The sequence below is a fragment of the Camelus ferus genome, chromosome 2 (assembly GCF_009834535.1).
Source record: "Camelus ferus isolate YT-003-E chromosome 2, BCGSAC_Cfer_1.0, whole genome shotgun sequence".
In the NCBI taxonomy this organism is placed as follows: domain Eukaryota; kingdom Metazoa; phylum Chordata; class Mammalia; order Artiodactyla; family Camelidae; genus Camelus; species Camelus ferus.
Window position 1 is genome coordinate 58,297,730 of NC_045697.1, and position 16,284 is coordinate 58,314,013.

Genomic DNA, 16,284 nt, shown 5'->3' on the forward strand with positions numbered 1-16,284 from the left:
GCATGCAATATTTCAAGAATACTGTTCTGTTTGCTTACTTCCCCTTTTAGATATTGTCTTCTAATATATCCTGCTTTACCTGTTTATTATTTTCTCTACCTCAGTGTCTACAGTGTAAGGAACATTGACGTTTGGTAAATGTGTTTTGTTGTTTTGGTTGTCATGTGTTTCTGGAATGTATCTGAAAATGTAGAGAAGAGAACATGATACAACTTCTTCTTAGGTTTTTTCCTATCTAAACTTTAATATTTTGTTTCCTTTTAAAAGCTATGAGAATTCTAATAAACAAAGAAAATCTTGTTGTCTATGTAATACCCAAGATGCACTTCAGGCACTCCAACCCCAATAGTTTCCTTATAAATTGTTCATGTTCACTTTTGCTTAATTAGTTTCTGTTTTCTTTACTCCTAATTCTCAAGTTGAGTTTATTATAATACAGCAACTACCACAGGGGCTGGAAAGGTAATTGTTGTTTAGAGAATATTCCTTACCAGTATTTTTATGTACTGGTCCTGGTTCTAACTCCTCAAATCAATTTTATCAATGGTGAAGACTTTCATGTGTTTAATCAAGATCAATTAGATCTTAGTGCTAATTCATCCCATCTTTCTTAACTATTTAATATCAAATGGGATGCAAATTTAGATAGCTGTCTACCTTCCCTAGCATTTTTAATATTTTTACAAATATACTTGCTTCAGGGGAAAAACTCATCTGCCAGTCATAGCTGAGCTCTCTAGTTTAAAATATACAGTTATAACCATGAAAAGTATTCCTCTATTATGTTGACGCCAGATGGAATTTAACCTCCTCAAGACGTTATTCTATAATATCTATTGTTTCCCTGTTTTTTCCCATTTAAGGTACAAATGTCTGATGCTAACAGAGAAATTCCACCTAAATCAATTATTTTTTAACTTTACAAAGATGATAAAAGGATTTACTGAAATTGAATGGATTATAGTCATGTCATGAGAAAAGCTTACAGTTTAGAGTACTATGCCATAGTTGTGTGTGTGTGTGTGATACTTACAAAATTCTCCAATCCATTTTCACTTTCTCAGTAAGGAAACTTGATGATCCTTAACCGGTGTTAAAATCATTCTGTCTATTCTGATCTGGAATGGATTTCTCTATAAAAGTTTCAAGGCATCACTTCTGTTACAGCGTATAGTTTTCTGTTTGTAATAGGATGTGTATTTATTATTTTAAGGACCTTATTACAATTTGCAAACTTATTTGTTGAAAGGAAAGAAATCAAGTGCCAGTTCTTAAAAAGCTGATGTAGTAGAGTCCTTGTTGAGGACTAAGAGAGCATGTCATTCTGCACCTTTTCCCAGCAGTGAGTGGGGATGGGAAAGGTTGGGCAGGTCTGATATGACTGTGCCTCTACAGAGAGGAATCAGCGGTATTGAATGCCATCCTTGAATGGTAGCCAAGTGAAACCTTGTCTGATCTCTTGGGATGAATTGCATCAGTTAAGGCATCTTGGTGGATTCTCTGGTATAGCACATAAAAGTTGGCAGGGCTTATAAAGATGATGTCTATGTATGTTGTTAAAAACCTCAGAAGACCCAAGGTTGCAATCTACCTGACACTATCTCTAGGGGAACCTAGCATAAACAAGGTACAATTCTTTATCTTCAAAAGACCATGCTAGCTTCTCCTGGGAACTAGAGCCTAGACAGATTTCATGCACTGAAGATAACGAAGGCTCACCTATGGCAACATGTAGAAGTTGTGACGAGAACTCAGAAAAACACAACAAAGTGAATTCATAAGAATGTGGAAGGTGGACTAACTTCTCACATTTTGAAAGCCCTTGAGGTTTCTTGGACAATCAGGCAAGAAGGGAGCCCTACACAACTACTTCTATAATTCTAGAGACTTGAGCAGAATTTAATTGTATTTAAGCATTAATTAAACAAATAAGACTTATATGTAATTCAGAAACCAATATTATTCTTTCCTTCTCAGTGCTCATTCAAATCCACCCTTTAAGCCTGGTTCTTTGCTGTCACTGAGTGAAATCTTGGGCAGGCCTTGAAACTTACCTCCAGATTCAGAAAATAAAAGTTCTCTGTTCACTTTTAGTTATGAGCCTAATCTCATTTATATAATTAAAATATCCATTACATGTAATAGTCAGAACTCTAAATTACATTTTGAGTATAAGTTTCTCTTCTTTCCTAACTTGCACATTATGGTAATAGGAAGGTCATATATGGCTAGTACTGTCATGAGGGTCACAGTACATTCTGGACCAGGGAGATATCTCAAGCTATCACTTTCCTTCAGGGAGTAATGTTATGGTCTCTGGGTTCTTTCCCATGACTTGAGATGTCCTGTGTCCTTAGATCATGTCTAAGTTCAGACCACAGCCAGCTTTCTCTTGTGCATGTGGCCCTGATTTGGTCAACAAGAAACATGCAGGTTTGGTCTATTGTGTTGGGAGTCAGAATGCAGTTCTTGTCCTAATGCAGCACTCTGTTCTGCTGCTGTTGGCCACTTTCATCAGCCTCTTGCCTCTAAACTTTTTGAGAGGAAAATATGAGGGGTAAGTGTTTAGATATGCATTTAATACCAGTTCACTATGCTCCTGAACTGCAGGCAGCATAAATCAAGACCATCACCCTTGACTTGAAATGAGGTAAAGCACAATCTCTCCTACCCCTTTTTAAACTAGTATAAGCCTCTCCTGAAAAAAATCTTCCAACTCCCAAGCTCAACCTTTGAGGTTGAGGTAGATGATGAACCAAGAATTACAAAATTGAGATTTGCCCTTTTCATTTGTATGCCTGGCATAAGTGTATAGCACCACTCCACTTTGGAAGGCCAGAGCACTTGCCACCTAATTATTTTATACTTGGTCTTCTGGGACCATTTGGGCATTCTGTAATGCAGACAAATAACTAAGTACAATGGCACTCACACCTTAAGTTAGTAGAACTAGTCATATCAGTTTCCTTCCTTGTGATATGTTATCCAAAATGGTGGCTGCCAGCTTCTTTCACTGAAAAAATGGCTAAGTATTACTGCAGTCTTTAATTTCAGCTTTCATTATCTGTTTGTGTTTATTACAAGCTATATTCTGTCTTCCCTAGTCAGCATTATCATCATCATCATCATAGTTTTGCCTACTGTGATGATGATAGAGATGTTTAAATTCCTTTGGCAGAAAGATTCATTTCTTGCTTGAGGTATGTTATGAGCTGAGTTATGTCACTGCAAAATTCTTATGTTGAAGTACTAACCCCTTAGTACCTCAGAATGTGACTATATTGCAGATAGAGCTGTTAAAGAAGTAATTAAAGTTAAATGAGGTCATTTGGGTTGGCCCTAATTCATTGTGACTCGTGTCCTTATAAGAAGAGAAGATTTAGAACACAGACAGGCACAGAGGAAAGACCATGTTGAAGACACAAAGATGGGTATCTATAAGCTAAAGGGAGAGGGCTCAAAATAAATCAGCCCTTCTGACACCTTGATCTTGGACTTCTAGCCTCCAAAACTGTGAGACAATAAATTTCTGTTGTTTAAGCCACGCAGTATTTTGTTATGGCAGCCCTAGCAAACCAATACAAGATCCAAGCGGAAAACATATCCACACTGGCCAAACAGGGAGGGACATCATGATATTTCTTTTGCAAGCCCATTAAAATTGCCTTCTTTCTCAGTCTTCATACTACAGCAACTCAGGAAGGGCTTTTATTTAATCATTTCAGACTCACTGTCATAAAGCTCTGACTGTCTCTGTATCACAAGCAGTGAGTACTTACAAGTACCAATATCTTCCTTTAAAGAAAAAGAGAGACATTTTATTACGAACAAGGTATATTTTCATAAAGGCAAAATAATTTAACCTATTAAAATTCTGTTAAATTTAAAGTATTTGTGTAAAAGTTATTCAAGCTAGAAATGTGTAAGAAGGGAACAGAGGTTTAACTGCTCTTAAATTTTGTGTAATATGCGAACAATGAGGTAAGTAAAGATCTGTTTTCTTAATTCCACATATTTGATTAATTACAAATGTTTACACAGATCAAAATGAACTTTTATTGTTCACTTAAATATGTTGGTTTGTGTGGACATGCCTCATCTTTACTTTCAACAAGTAAGATAATAGGGTAAATCAGAATTTTTGCCACTTTAAATAATAGTAAAGATAAATTGTGGATAAATAATTTATAACAACAAGTAGTTCTCTTATCTGAAAGAAGTATTTCATTTCCTAATATGTTCAAAGATAATATATTCAGCAAAGTCATCAGTGTAGGTCTTGAATTAACATTATCCAAAATAAAGCGATTATCTGAGCCAAGAAAAGTCTTACTAAATTTTTTCCCTAACAATAAAGGCAATTATTACTTTAAAATAGTTCACAGAATTAGGGAAGAGACCTAGCTCTGGAATATAAGGTCTATTTATTCCATGAGTAATACTAATGAAGTTAAAGAGTGAGGAACTAATTATTACATAATCGATTCTCTCACACACACATTTCCGTATCTTCTCTGTGGTAAAGGCATTTCATATTTCTAATGGCATACATATTAGAATTCAAAGAAATCATTTCATGTTCATTTCTAAAGACAAGACTTCTGAAGTTAGTGATGTTCATAATTGATCCTTTTTGAGATCAATTTCTTTGGTAAGGTAACATTTGTTTAAGTAAGGTCAGATCTTTTAAAGATCCATGCATATTCAAGTTGATTTAAAGGTAGTTTTCTTTTCCGAAATCTAATGATTTCTAAGTAGCAAGCAGACATTTTATAGTTGTTGAAATAAAATATATTCACATAGGCATTTGCAGAATAGAAACATGAGAACTGTAGCAATCTCTTAAATGGCAACAAAGCAATAAATATATTAAGCTGAAACACTATTGGGAAGAACATAGTAACACAACTTGAGAGACTGTAAAGCAAATGAACAAGTTGGTATACCTTACATTTTATATGTACCTCAGGACAAATACTACTGGATTGATCCATCAGAATTCACGGGATTTAAGCCATGATATAATAGTGATCAGGGTGATGAAATTGCACCCAGGTCATAGATGTCAGCATATTGAGAAAACCTATCAATATTGTGTAAAAACCTGCCAAATGTAAGTCCTACATAAATTGAAATTAAGGCTTTTCTAGAAATCCCGGTGCTTAGTTACACTATACTGTCAACAAAATACTTCCCAGTCCCTGTGACTTGTCCTCCACTGCCTAGTGACTGGGCTTAAGTTCATGCTTGTATGTCCTCTTTAGTTGACATTTTTATTTTAAATATGTTTCTGAATGTTCAAGTGTTTTCTATGGTATTTTAACATTAAGATACTTTTAAAACTTGAATCTAGCAGATTTATCAGTCTTTTCCTTGTGATATAACTTTCATTTAGAAGGCTCAAAAAGCCCTTCCTGATGCGAGATCAGCTAATTACCAGTGTTTTCTAGATTTTAGAAATTCATTTATTAGTTTGTTTATGTGTTTTACTTTCAATACTTTATCTGGAATTTGGGTGTTCTAAAACAATGGTCACTTTTTCATGTTTTTGTTGAAAATTCTACTTTATTCCTGGTAGTTTGTAATGATATCTTTATTATATACAGAGATATGATAAATACAATACATGTATGTATTGTATTTTGTTTTGTGACAGTTTGTTCTTTTCTATTGATCTGGTTTCTAAACCTTGCTCACTACTATGCCGTTTTCCTAATTGTATTGTTTTTATAATGTGATAACATGACTTCATGTCTGGTAGGGCAAATCTACCCTTGTTACAACTTAAAAAACATCTTATTATTCTGTTCTTATTATCTGTCCTAGTAATTTTGAGAATTGAGTTGAAGAGGGGAAAAAAAGTTGGCATTTCATTATCTTTACACTAAGCCAATAAATTAATTTGGAAACAACTGATATTTTAAAAACATTCTATTCGTCGTCCAAGAATATGGCATGTGTTTCCAATTATTAAAATCTTTTCTTACATTTCTCAAGAGAGTTGTGTGAAGAGCTTCAAATAAGTATCATGAAATTTTTAGAGTAATTTCTAAGTATAGTTCATTTGGGGGTAATTCCTGTTACTGTTTCTACATTTCAACTTCTGAGTATACCTGGCATACAAAAGTGTATTTGGATTTTGTGCATCTGTCTTAAACATAATCAACACAGCAAATGTTCTCATTATTTCCAAGAACTTTCAGTTGATCTTTGGTTTTTCTAGTATATCATTGTGGCAGAGGCTATATTTTTTCCTATATAGAGGTCATCCTAGCCTATCTTACTAAGAAACCCCTACTATTTGTTATTTGATCTATCAATGCAGCTTTAAAAACTGACTTTCAGCCTTACTTGGACAGTAGAGATATCATGGGATATAGTCTATACAAGTGGAAATTCTTAAATGGACTTTCCAGGAAAAGATATTTAAATAGCAAGACAGACTCACCTAGCCATGATCTTTCTTTCTTTTTTTTTTTTTCCCTTTCCCTTTCCCTTTCTCCTGATCCCTTTTGCCAAGGGTACATAATTATAATTGGGCTCCAGTAGCTATCTTGAAAATATAAACAACAATCACACCCCAAGGAAGATGGAACAAAAACTAGAAGAAGCCTCATTCACTGATGATGTCATGAAAACTCATATCAATAGTGAAGTTCCTACCCCTAGAATCCTTTATGTGCAAAAGTAAGAATAATAAATTCTCATTTTGTGTAAGCCACTGTTTTTTGGGCTCTCAGGTGAGATGCAATTTCAAACAAATATAATAGCTATATTATTTGTAATAATGACAAGTTTTTTTAATTGCTTATTGTATACAATCTTATTATACTGGCAGGACTTTACAGACTATGTTAAACAATAATGGTGACAGTTACTTGCGTCTAGAATTCAGTTCAAAAATATTTCCAAATCTATTTGAATCTTACTGGCCTATATGCTGATCCTCAATATTTAACATATTCTGGTTCACATTTTGGTGAGCATCCTTGGAATTAGCAGGTCCTTGTATTTGTTGCCACACTCAAATCCCAAGCTTTGGCTCCACCTTGCAGAGGTCATTATTCATTCATACTCAAAGCAACTGCAATGATCTCATGACCCTTCTTTTATTTGTATTTGCAGCAAGTGGGAAGGAAAGTAACAGAGGATCATGATGGAGAACGAAGTATTACTTAAAATAGTCCAATCAATGATTAGGAAGCTGCATAGAATTCTAGTACTATTTGAAGCTTAAAAATAAAGTTGCAGAAAGAAAATTAAAACCTGTGATAGAAATGTGGAGAATTCTATCCAGTAAGTGAGATAAAAGCTACCATTTAGCCTTTTGTAAGAGATTTCAGGAAATTATATGTGGTCATAAAAATATTGTATTTTAAAAGACCCTTTCAAAAGAAATAGTACAAAAGCATCTTTGGAGGCACCTTTGTTATTATGAAAGAGAATTATTCCCTACAGAACAATGTACCGAGCATGGCTGAGATGGGAAAATTATTTTTACATGTAGGTTTTTCTATGATTATCAATAAGAGCAAATATTAAGGAGCAAAACAGAAAAAAAATACTCAATCTGATAATCAGTCCATTAAGAGCAATGGTCTGAAAAATATGAATTTCAGTATCTGATGTATTGAAACTCTCAATCAACTGCCATAAATTAAATGTAATAATAATTTTATGAAAGTAAAGAAGAATGATAAAATTTATAAGAACTAACAAATTACATAAAACAGAGTAAGATATGCATGAAGCCATAGTTTGTTTAGAGCAATAATGATTAAAAGGCTCTAAATAATAAGAAAGTATAATGGCTAATGATATATCTAGAAATACGATACACATATTATTCATTTGTGACCATCAGAAATTTGTTATATCAAAAACTGGCTTATTTTCATTTCTCATTCAGTACTCTTTTCCTGTCCTTCATAAGGACACTGGTGAAAAAGAAGACTATATGGTAACCTTCCATATTAGAATAATTCTAAACCTGGTGTCAGAAAGAAAGAAAAAAAGACCAATGATTATACATGAATTAAGAAAACTGATTTCTCTCTTCTCAGCTAGGGAAGAATTAAACTAGGCTGAAAATTAATGAGAAGAGCTGAGATAAGAAATAAGTGAGAACCCATGTAAAGCTGTCTTTTGTTCAAATCTACTCTATCCCACTACCGCCCTCACCTCCTGCCAGGGAAGGCAGGCAAAAAAGAGCCCAGGAAAGTGATCTGCTGAGTACAGAGTGACAGAGTTGGCATCTGATGATCTGGAGATTTAATTTTTCCATCTTGCTCTCTCTCAGTATTTTGTCCTTGTCTGCAGGTGAGTTCTGCATAGAGTTGAAGATAGCTACCACATTTTCAGCTATCTTCAAATGCCTATTCCAAACAATACCCACAGGAAATGTTGTCTCTTTTGCAGAAGACTTCTGTCTCCTTCCTCTCATATTTAAACAGCCTGATTTTTTTCTTATGTCCAAAGCTAAAGCACTTATCCTGAAGAATGAAACCATCAACATGAGGCTTAAGCCAATGGGGCAAATGCTATACTGGGCACTGGCATCCCAGGGAAAGGACATGCGTGGTTTTTGTTGCTTTTTTTTTTTCCAGTGAGACTCTAGTAAACAACATAACGACATTTATATTGTTTACTTTAATTCTGTGCCTACCACAAAATCTGTAATGATAATTTGTCTTCTCATGTTGCTTGTCGCAAGGGAGAATTCATGTACAAGACAGAAATGCCTTGGCCCTTTCAGAGTTATTCTTCACTCTAAGGTAATAAGTTAGCTTGTTGATCTCATTAAGAAAGGGTAAGGAAGATGGTGTCACAATCAAAAATTTCTAAAGCAAGCTTTCTCAAACAAACCTCCTCCAAAGAAGTTTCCCAGGAGGCTATACACAAGGTAGGAATAGAAAGTGAAAATAAAACTATGAGTTGATTAGGTGGGCTGCTATCAAATGCTTTCCAAAATAGAATTTGAGAAAAGATTAGGTAGAGCTCACCTTTAAAGCTAATGTGAGGCTTCTCTCTAGCTCTAATTTTAAATAAAAACATTGGGATTACACCATGTTCTGGTATACATCAGCTCTGTGCTGTAAGAACTTGAAATTTTGACAAGATTCTTAGAAAGTACGAATGCCACTGATTCTATACTTGATAAATGAAGTATATATATTCAGATACATGTCAGTGAATCTAAGAAGGCATTAAATTTAAATATATTATTATTTCACATACCACTAAGAAAATAAAGCTACCAGTTAAAGCATAACATCATTTTCAAGAATTACAAAGGGTCCATGATTTTACTCACCTGGGAACCTAACAAGTTAGCTTTCCACAGTTTCATGAATACTGATAGAAGACATGAAACTCCTGGGACAGAGATGAAGAACAGTTTGCTACTCACAACATTAGCAATAAGCGGAGTATCAGCTTTCTTGTGCCAATTCCCCACTTGCCAATTCCCATAGTGCAACATAAAGAGGCTCATATGACACCTATTCACATAGTGGGGTGCATGATCATAGAGGAACACTGAGTTCCTGGAGCCTGAATCTTTTATAATTGGCAGCCATCTCAGATCAGCAATTTTTGGATCTCATTACCAAAAATGTGTATCACTTATAACACAATAAGCATCAAATAAGATAAAATGTACCTGGGACATTATGCTATACACCAGAAATTAACATGTTGTAACTGACTATACTTCAATAAAAAACAAAAATAAGATAAAATGTGTAAGTGTATGTGCAGGATAACTGGCACAATAATAATAGTCTTTAATAAATGTTAGTTTTCCTTTATCCTTTCATATTTTCCCCTGTGAAATAGACACTCCCCAAATGCCACACCCTAACTCCCCAAACTCTATACACACTAGCTGCTTAAAAGTTTACTTTCTCTTAACAGGGGCAGATACTGCATTTCAAAATTATATATATTGCTAATAAGTCAAATACTTGCCCTCTATAAGGTACTAATGAACAGAATAGGTAGGTTTGAGGAGGCAAGTGCATCTGTAAATGAAGGGAATATGGACAAACAGTGAGAAAATACTCAGAAAGTGAAACTGTAGTCACAAGGGACAAATGTATTTTATTTTTCAGCTTAGCATTTACATGAGCCTAAACTAGTAACCAGACACATAACCTCTTTTGGAAAGGAAGCCATGGAAAATTTTGGTCCAAATCCAACCGGGAACAATCAGGAAATTCCTAACTCAGAATGAATAATTAATTCAATCAGCTAACCAAATGCTCTGTTAATGAGCACAATGAAATTGTAAATGAATGAAGGATCGAATAAATGAATAAACAAATAGACAATTAAATACAGTACTGTACTTTGGCGTGTCAATCTTTTATCACAGTTGGGAAGATGTGCTTATATCTCTATTTGAAGGCTAGAAATCTTTTTAGTATACTTACTTACTATGTTTTATCAAGTCCAGTAGATTTGAAGTAATTATATAATATTTCAAAGTAAGTATAGATAATTGATGGCTGACTTTTTTAAATTTTATAATTAAGCCATTGTTCCATAATTTCTTTAAATGTTCACCCCAAATATATTGGGTTAATTTTGAAGGCACCAGTGACACATTTCCAAGTTATGAGCTTATTAACCAGGAACATTAGGTTGGTTATTTGTTTTATCCTGCTTTATTATTTACATGTAATGCAAACCCAAAGTATCATTGCTCAAGTTACCCTTTTCTACAATGTCTTCTTTTAATTTTTTGGGGGGGGGAAGGGGAGGTAATTCAGTTTGTTTATTTATTTATTTATTTATTTATTTATTTATTTAGCAGAGGTACTGGGGATTGAACCCAGGACCTTGCACGAGCTAAGCACACACTATACCACTAAGCTATATCCTCCTCCTCTACAATGTCTTCTTTTAAAGGAAAATATTTCTAATAAGTTTCAAGTATTGCTAAAAATTATTTCAATTTTTTTAATGTCATCCAGTATTCACCATAGATAGTAACCTTTCATAATCTCCATGGTACACTTATAGAAATATGCCTCAATAATATATGCCTGTACACATATAAGATTACACACATGTCGAGAAAAAATTTTAAATAACTATGAACTCAATATTCAGTTTATCATCATACTTTATAGCAGTGTTTTATAGAAATTTTGACATCACTAATGGCCACAAAAATGTCATTTGTAACTATAGAAACTTTCAAAGATAAGATGATCTGTTCTGAATACAATGGCGCCCTCAGCCTCCGTCCATCAGCTGTAGTCTTTGGCTGTAGATATGGTCTCACTAGAAATTAAGAATACGATGCCTCCAATTAAGGTTTTCCTTGTTAATTTAGCAAATCAAAACCTTCTTGTCATGTGTGTATCTCAACATTTCTATGTTAACACTCAGGTCTCTAGTCATTTACTGTCTGTATGCCCTTTTTCTTTCTTACTAGTGGTTTCCATCTCTGTCAGTCAATTATTCTTTAAAACAGCCGTTTCAAAACGGATTGCTATTTCAACATTGTACAGTCCAGAAGGGCACATTCCTGTCAATATGGCAATAAAAGGAAGAAAAGAAGCAGGAAAACACACACTCACACATACACACACACATGCCAGAAACATACACACATCCACACAGAGTCACAAACTCAACAAGACAATATCCAAGGTAGTCACGAGAAAAAAATTCAGTTGTGCCACTTTTCCCCTCCCCAGTATTAAAAATTTCCTGCTTAGCTGTCTTCCTTCCAACTAACTAAGTACCCCGTGGGATAAAATGATCCTTAGGCAGAGTTTCTATCAGATGGAGAAGGTAATAAATTGACAGTCGGCTTCTAAATCAAAAGGTGAGAGAGGACAGTGTGTATCTGCTGGCCTAGGGCAAGAGTGAGAAACTCTTATGCCAGTCCATGCAGACACCCTCATGAAAATGTGCTTAAGGTTTTCCAAATGAAATTCCGACTAGCCTGACAAATCCCTGCTGTGAAAGCCACAGCCCACACAGTCTACGGTCACTGCTCACAATGTCGCTGCCTCATCTGTCTTGTCAGAAAGACGGCCCCTCATTGAACATGGGCTTATTGAGTGCTACACTTGAGCACAAAGACAAGTGATGCCTTTACACCCCATTCCTTCAGGAAGCCTGGTGTTAAGTATCTGGCTTCATGTTTATAACAAAATTCAGGAGGGTAATTTCAAATTATACTCTTGCATCAAGAAATTAGAAGCAGGTGGTATGAAATAGACCATTTAATATCTTTTAAGGTTAATTCGTACCCCAATATCTTCATGTGTGTTGTTTCCCTCCCTGTAATGAATGCCCTTTCACCTCTTTGTTTGTTCTTTGGAGCCATTATGAAGCTCACATCCTCCATGAAGTCTTCCCCAAATGTTTTTAACCATGTTGAATTCTCTCGCCCTTTTTTTTTCTTCTTTATTGAAGTATAGTTGATTTACAATGTTGTGTTAGTTTCTGGTACACAGCACAGTGATTCAGCTATACATATATAGATGTTCTTTTTCATAATAGGCTATTACAAGATATCAAATATAGTTCCCTGTGCTATACAGTAGGTCCTTGTTGTTTCTGTATTTCTCTCATCCTTGAACCTAGTCTGATGATCTACAAAGTACACTGTACTATTCAGTCTTTTTCTAGTTATTTCACTCTCTAATTAATGATAACTTCTATGAAAAGAAAGAATTACCTTTGTAAAAACATTGTTAATGTCTTTTCTTTAGATACTCTTCTTAGTTCAAAGAAAAACAAGACACCTGTTCACACAGCAGTTACTTTTTATTTGAAGGAGACAAACAACATGTAATGAAATAAAATATATTCAGAGCATCTCAGGTGACATACAGAAATGAAAACACAGTGATGTGACGGAAGTGATGAAGAGGCATTATTTTATATTTGGAAATTAAGAAAAGCCTTTCAAAGAAAGTGACTTGTGAGCTGAGTCCTAACTTAGGAGAAAAAGTTGAGCAGGCATCGATCTAGAAGAGTGTGCACCAGGCAGAAGGGAGAACAGGTTACTCATTGATAGACTAAATTTTGTTTCCTTCAGAGAGAAAAATGTTTAGCTGTATCTCAACAATTCGGTCCCCATTATAACTCTCGCCTGGTTAGCCCTACCTCTAGCTCTCCAGTTTATCTTTTTAATCTCTCCAATTATGTTTGCTTATCTCTTCCTCACCTCCAGGAGCAGTAAATAATGTAAGAGTGGAGTTGATCCAATCTAAAGTAATATCAGGAGGAAAGAGATTAGGGAGGAAAATGGATCTTACTAAAAATTAATTAAAAAATGAGAAAAGGAAATAGACAGATCTGACAAACAAGGGAGGTTTTCCATGAATACGGAAGAGCAAAATGATTGTAAGAAAACTGTATCTGTCCCATTCAATACACACTGTTGTTTCACGATGCTTGTTCAGCCAGAAGCGCAGCAGAATGTTTGAATCATACCAGTCTATGCAGACCAGAGATTAGCTCAAACTGGCTTTTAGCAAGCCAAACAGTACATTTTAACAGTAAACATTTTAACATTACCTAATGAACTAGAACACAATTAAAGTTTGCTTTAAATACTTCTTTGGGGGAAGTGATACTACATTCTATTCAATTAAGCGAGAAAACGAAGTCCCAACTTTTACAATCCAGGTTTGTGGTTGTTTTGTTTGTTTAAAACCCATTATGCCAGGAATTCATAAGGAACAGATTCCAGCAGCTCAGGCTCCTTTCCACTGGTTCTCACAAAGTGTGCTTCTCTGCGGGGAGCAGGCTGGGGCTTCAGGTGAACCCAGGTCCCTTTCTCTTCGGCTTCCTTCTTTACTGATCATTTTCCTTCACAAGTTTCAGGAGCTATTTCTGCTGCTATAGATTGTATGAGCATCAGTCCCCTTGGCAAGAATCTTGCCCTTAACGTGTTTGTTTACAGTGATGCCAACAAGTCTGCTAAGTATACTCTGGACTCTTCCGGTTTTGCCCTGGTAACATTTGTTGGTTATTCCTTTTGAGCAGTGCCCAGCCTTGAGGTCTACAGAATCACCTTTCTTGTAGGTTTGCGTGTATGTTGCCAAAAGAACACCTCCATGTTTTCTAAAAGGCCTAGAAAACATATAGCAGGTGCCTCTCCTCTTTCTCTTTGGGTTAGTCATTTAGATGGCAGTTCCCAGCTAAAAGAGTCCAATGTTTTAATACAAATTTTAAAAAGTACTTACTGTTTCACTGTAATTTTGAGGGGCAGCTCATGGAAATGTAGCCATGAGATGCCACACTTAGGGAAGACAGGCCAAGCAAAGATGTCGAAATGAAACCCAAAGCTCTTGTCTGCACAAGACAATCATAAACGTGGCCTTTATAGATCTGACTGTATCTTTTGACTGATGTAATTTAGGATTACCATCCATTTAACATTATATACAGTCATTGTGGTACCTCCAGGTGACTGACATTCTTACAATTCCAAATCATCACCCTTTATGTGCCACTACCCCTCCTCTTGATTAATTCATTCACAAATACTATGTGCATGTGTATTTTAACCAGCTCAGGAGAAGAAAATGAACCTATGCTGTGCTAGCTGAATAGGGAAGTGAGGTATCAGGAGGGGTTCCTCTGACTACGAAAGTAATTATTTGTTTGGCTTTTGGTTTTTGTTTTTTCTTTGTGTAGCTTCAGATCAGGCAAGTCCTTTCAGCAAATAGTTTAAACTGCACACTTTAATATTTATGCAGGAAAGTGGATGCAAGATTTATAGCACAATAAAATGTCAATTGGTATCATACTCTGTTGGTCATAATTATTATTGAGAACTACTTAACTAGGTATTTCACATTTCATATCTTCATTAAACACTTGTAGTCCTTGCTCTCTTCTAACTCTCCCATGTCTCTCAGATGGGAGAATTGCTTAATAATATTTTCATTTTATTTCCTAGAAGCGTGAGGGCTATTTATAATTGAAGTTCATTGATATGATTTAAAGCTTTCTCCCAAGAACCAAAAGGAAATGAAGATGTCTTTAGTAATTTAAATAAGGGTTCACGCTATAAACAAGCCTGTTTAAAAGGTTACATGTATACCTTAAAGAGTTTTACGGTTACCAGGGGTTAAAAGGGATTGGAACAGATAAATTGGGAATTTGAAAACTGCACCTCTTGAGGAGTGATGGAAATGTTAGGAATCTTGATTGTGGTGGTGGTTTCATGGCTGTATACATCTATTAAAATGCATCAAATTGTATACCTGAAATAAGTGTAGTTTACTGTACCAGAACCATACCGCAGTAAAGGTGTTTTTTAAAAAAAAATTTTTTTTTTGCCCATTACAGTTCTAGAAATATTGATTTCTTTAAATAGTTATAGAAACCTGCCAAGTACACAGAACTAGAGGGGGCATTTTAGATGAGGGAAGAGCAGGTATAAAAATATAAAGTTATGAAATCTTTGAACTATTACAATAACATATATACACAACATAACCGTTTGGACTTATCCCTGTAGGTAAAGAGAGCCACTGTAGAGAAGCATTGGAGTGACAGGACCAGATTTCATTTTAGAAAAAATTCTGGTGATAATTAGAAAATGGTTATAGAAGGATAAAGCTGCATGTAGGAAGATGAGATAGGGACAAGAGTCTAAGTGGGAAATAAGGAAGTTATGAGATTGGCCAATGGAGACGGTGCTAAGACTAGGGAAGTATTTAAGAGACAGGCTCAACAGAGAAAGAAATATAGGAACACTTTCAAGATTCCAGTCATTTATATTAAACAACTATTTAGTGATCATGTTTTGTATATCTATCAATAATCACCCCCAAGAACATATTCAAGGAATCTTATATCATCAAGTGGATTTTTTTTGTAGTAAAATGTTTTTTATATAATAAAGTATTCTAATATTGTCTCATTTTAGTAAGACAAAAATGACAGTTATTTTAAAGGGGTCTACATAAAAATTCTTCTATTTGTGTGTATGTATCTATGATCACATATATTTTTCTGCATGTATCTATATATGTCAATGCACATTGAAGTTTAGCTGGGAGAAAATGGTAGAGATAAAAATACTGAAGCTCCTATATACACATAAAAGGCTGTAAAAGATTGGGAGAAAGCTGAGGCTGCAGGCTGCTGCTTTGAGCTATCGAGGTGCTAGTTATATAAATAACGTTGAAAGATTTCTCCTTTTATACAAATAAAAGGATCACTGATGCTAGAGGTTCCTGGTACCAGAGCCATAATATAGCAAGGACATAAGTGATGGATTGATATCAATGGACCCTGACC

General features: G+C 35.0%; 1 protein-coding gene across 1 annotated transcript; it reads right to left on the minus strand.

The window, feature by feature from the left end:
* Positions 1-13,651: 13,651 nt before the first annotated feature.
* LOC102505092 (60S ribosomal protein L21-like) lies at positions 13,652-14,153 on the minus strand. Its single transcript, XM_032459471.1, is given in 3 exon segments — positions 13,652-13,827; positions 13,830-13,856; positions 13,859-14,153. Coding segments are annotated over 3 exon segments (462 nt in total). The 3' UTR covers positions 13,652-13,687.
* Between the last annotated feature and the right edge of the window lie 2,131 nt (positions 14,154-16,284).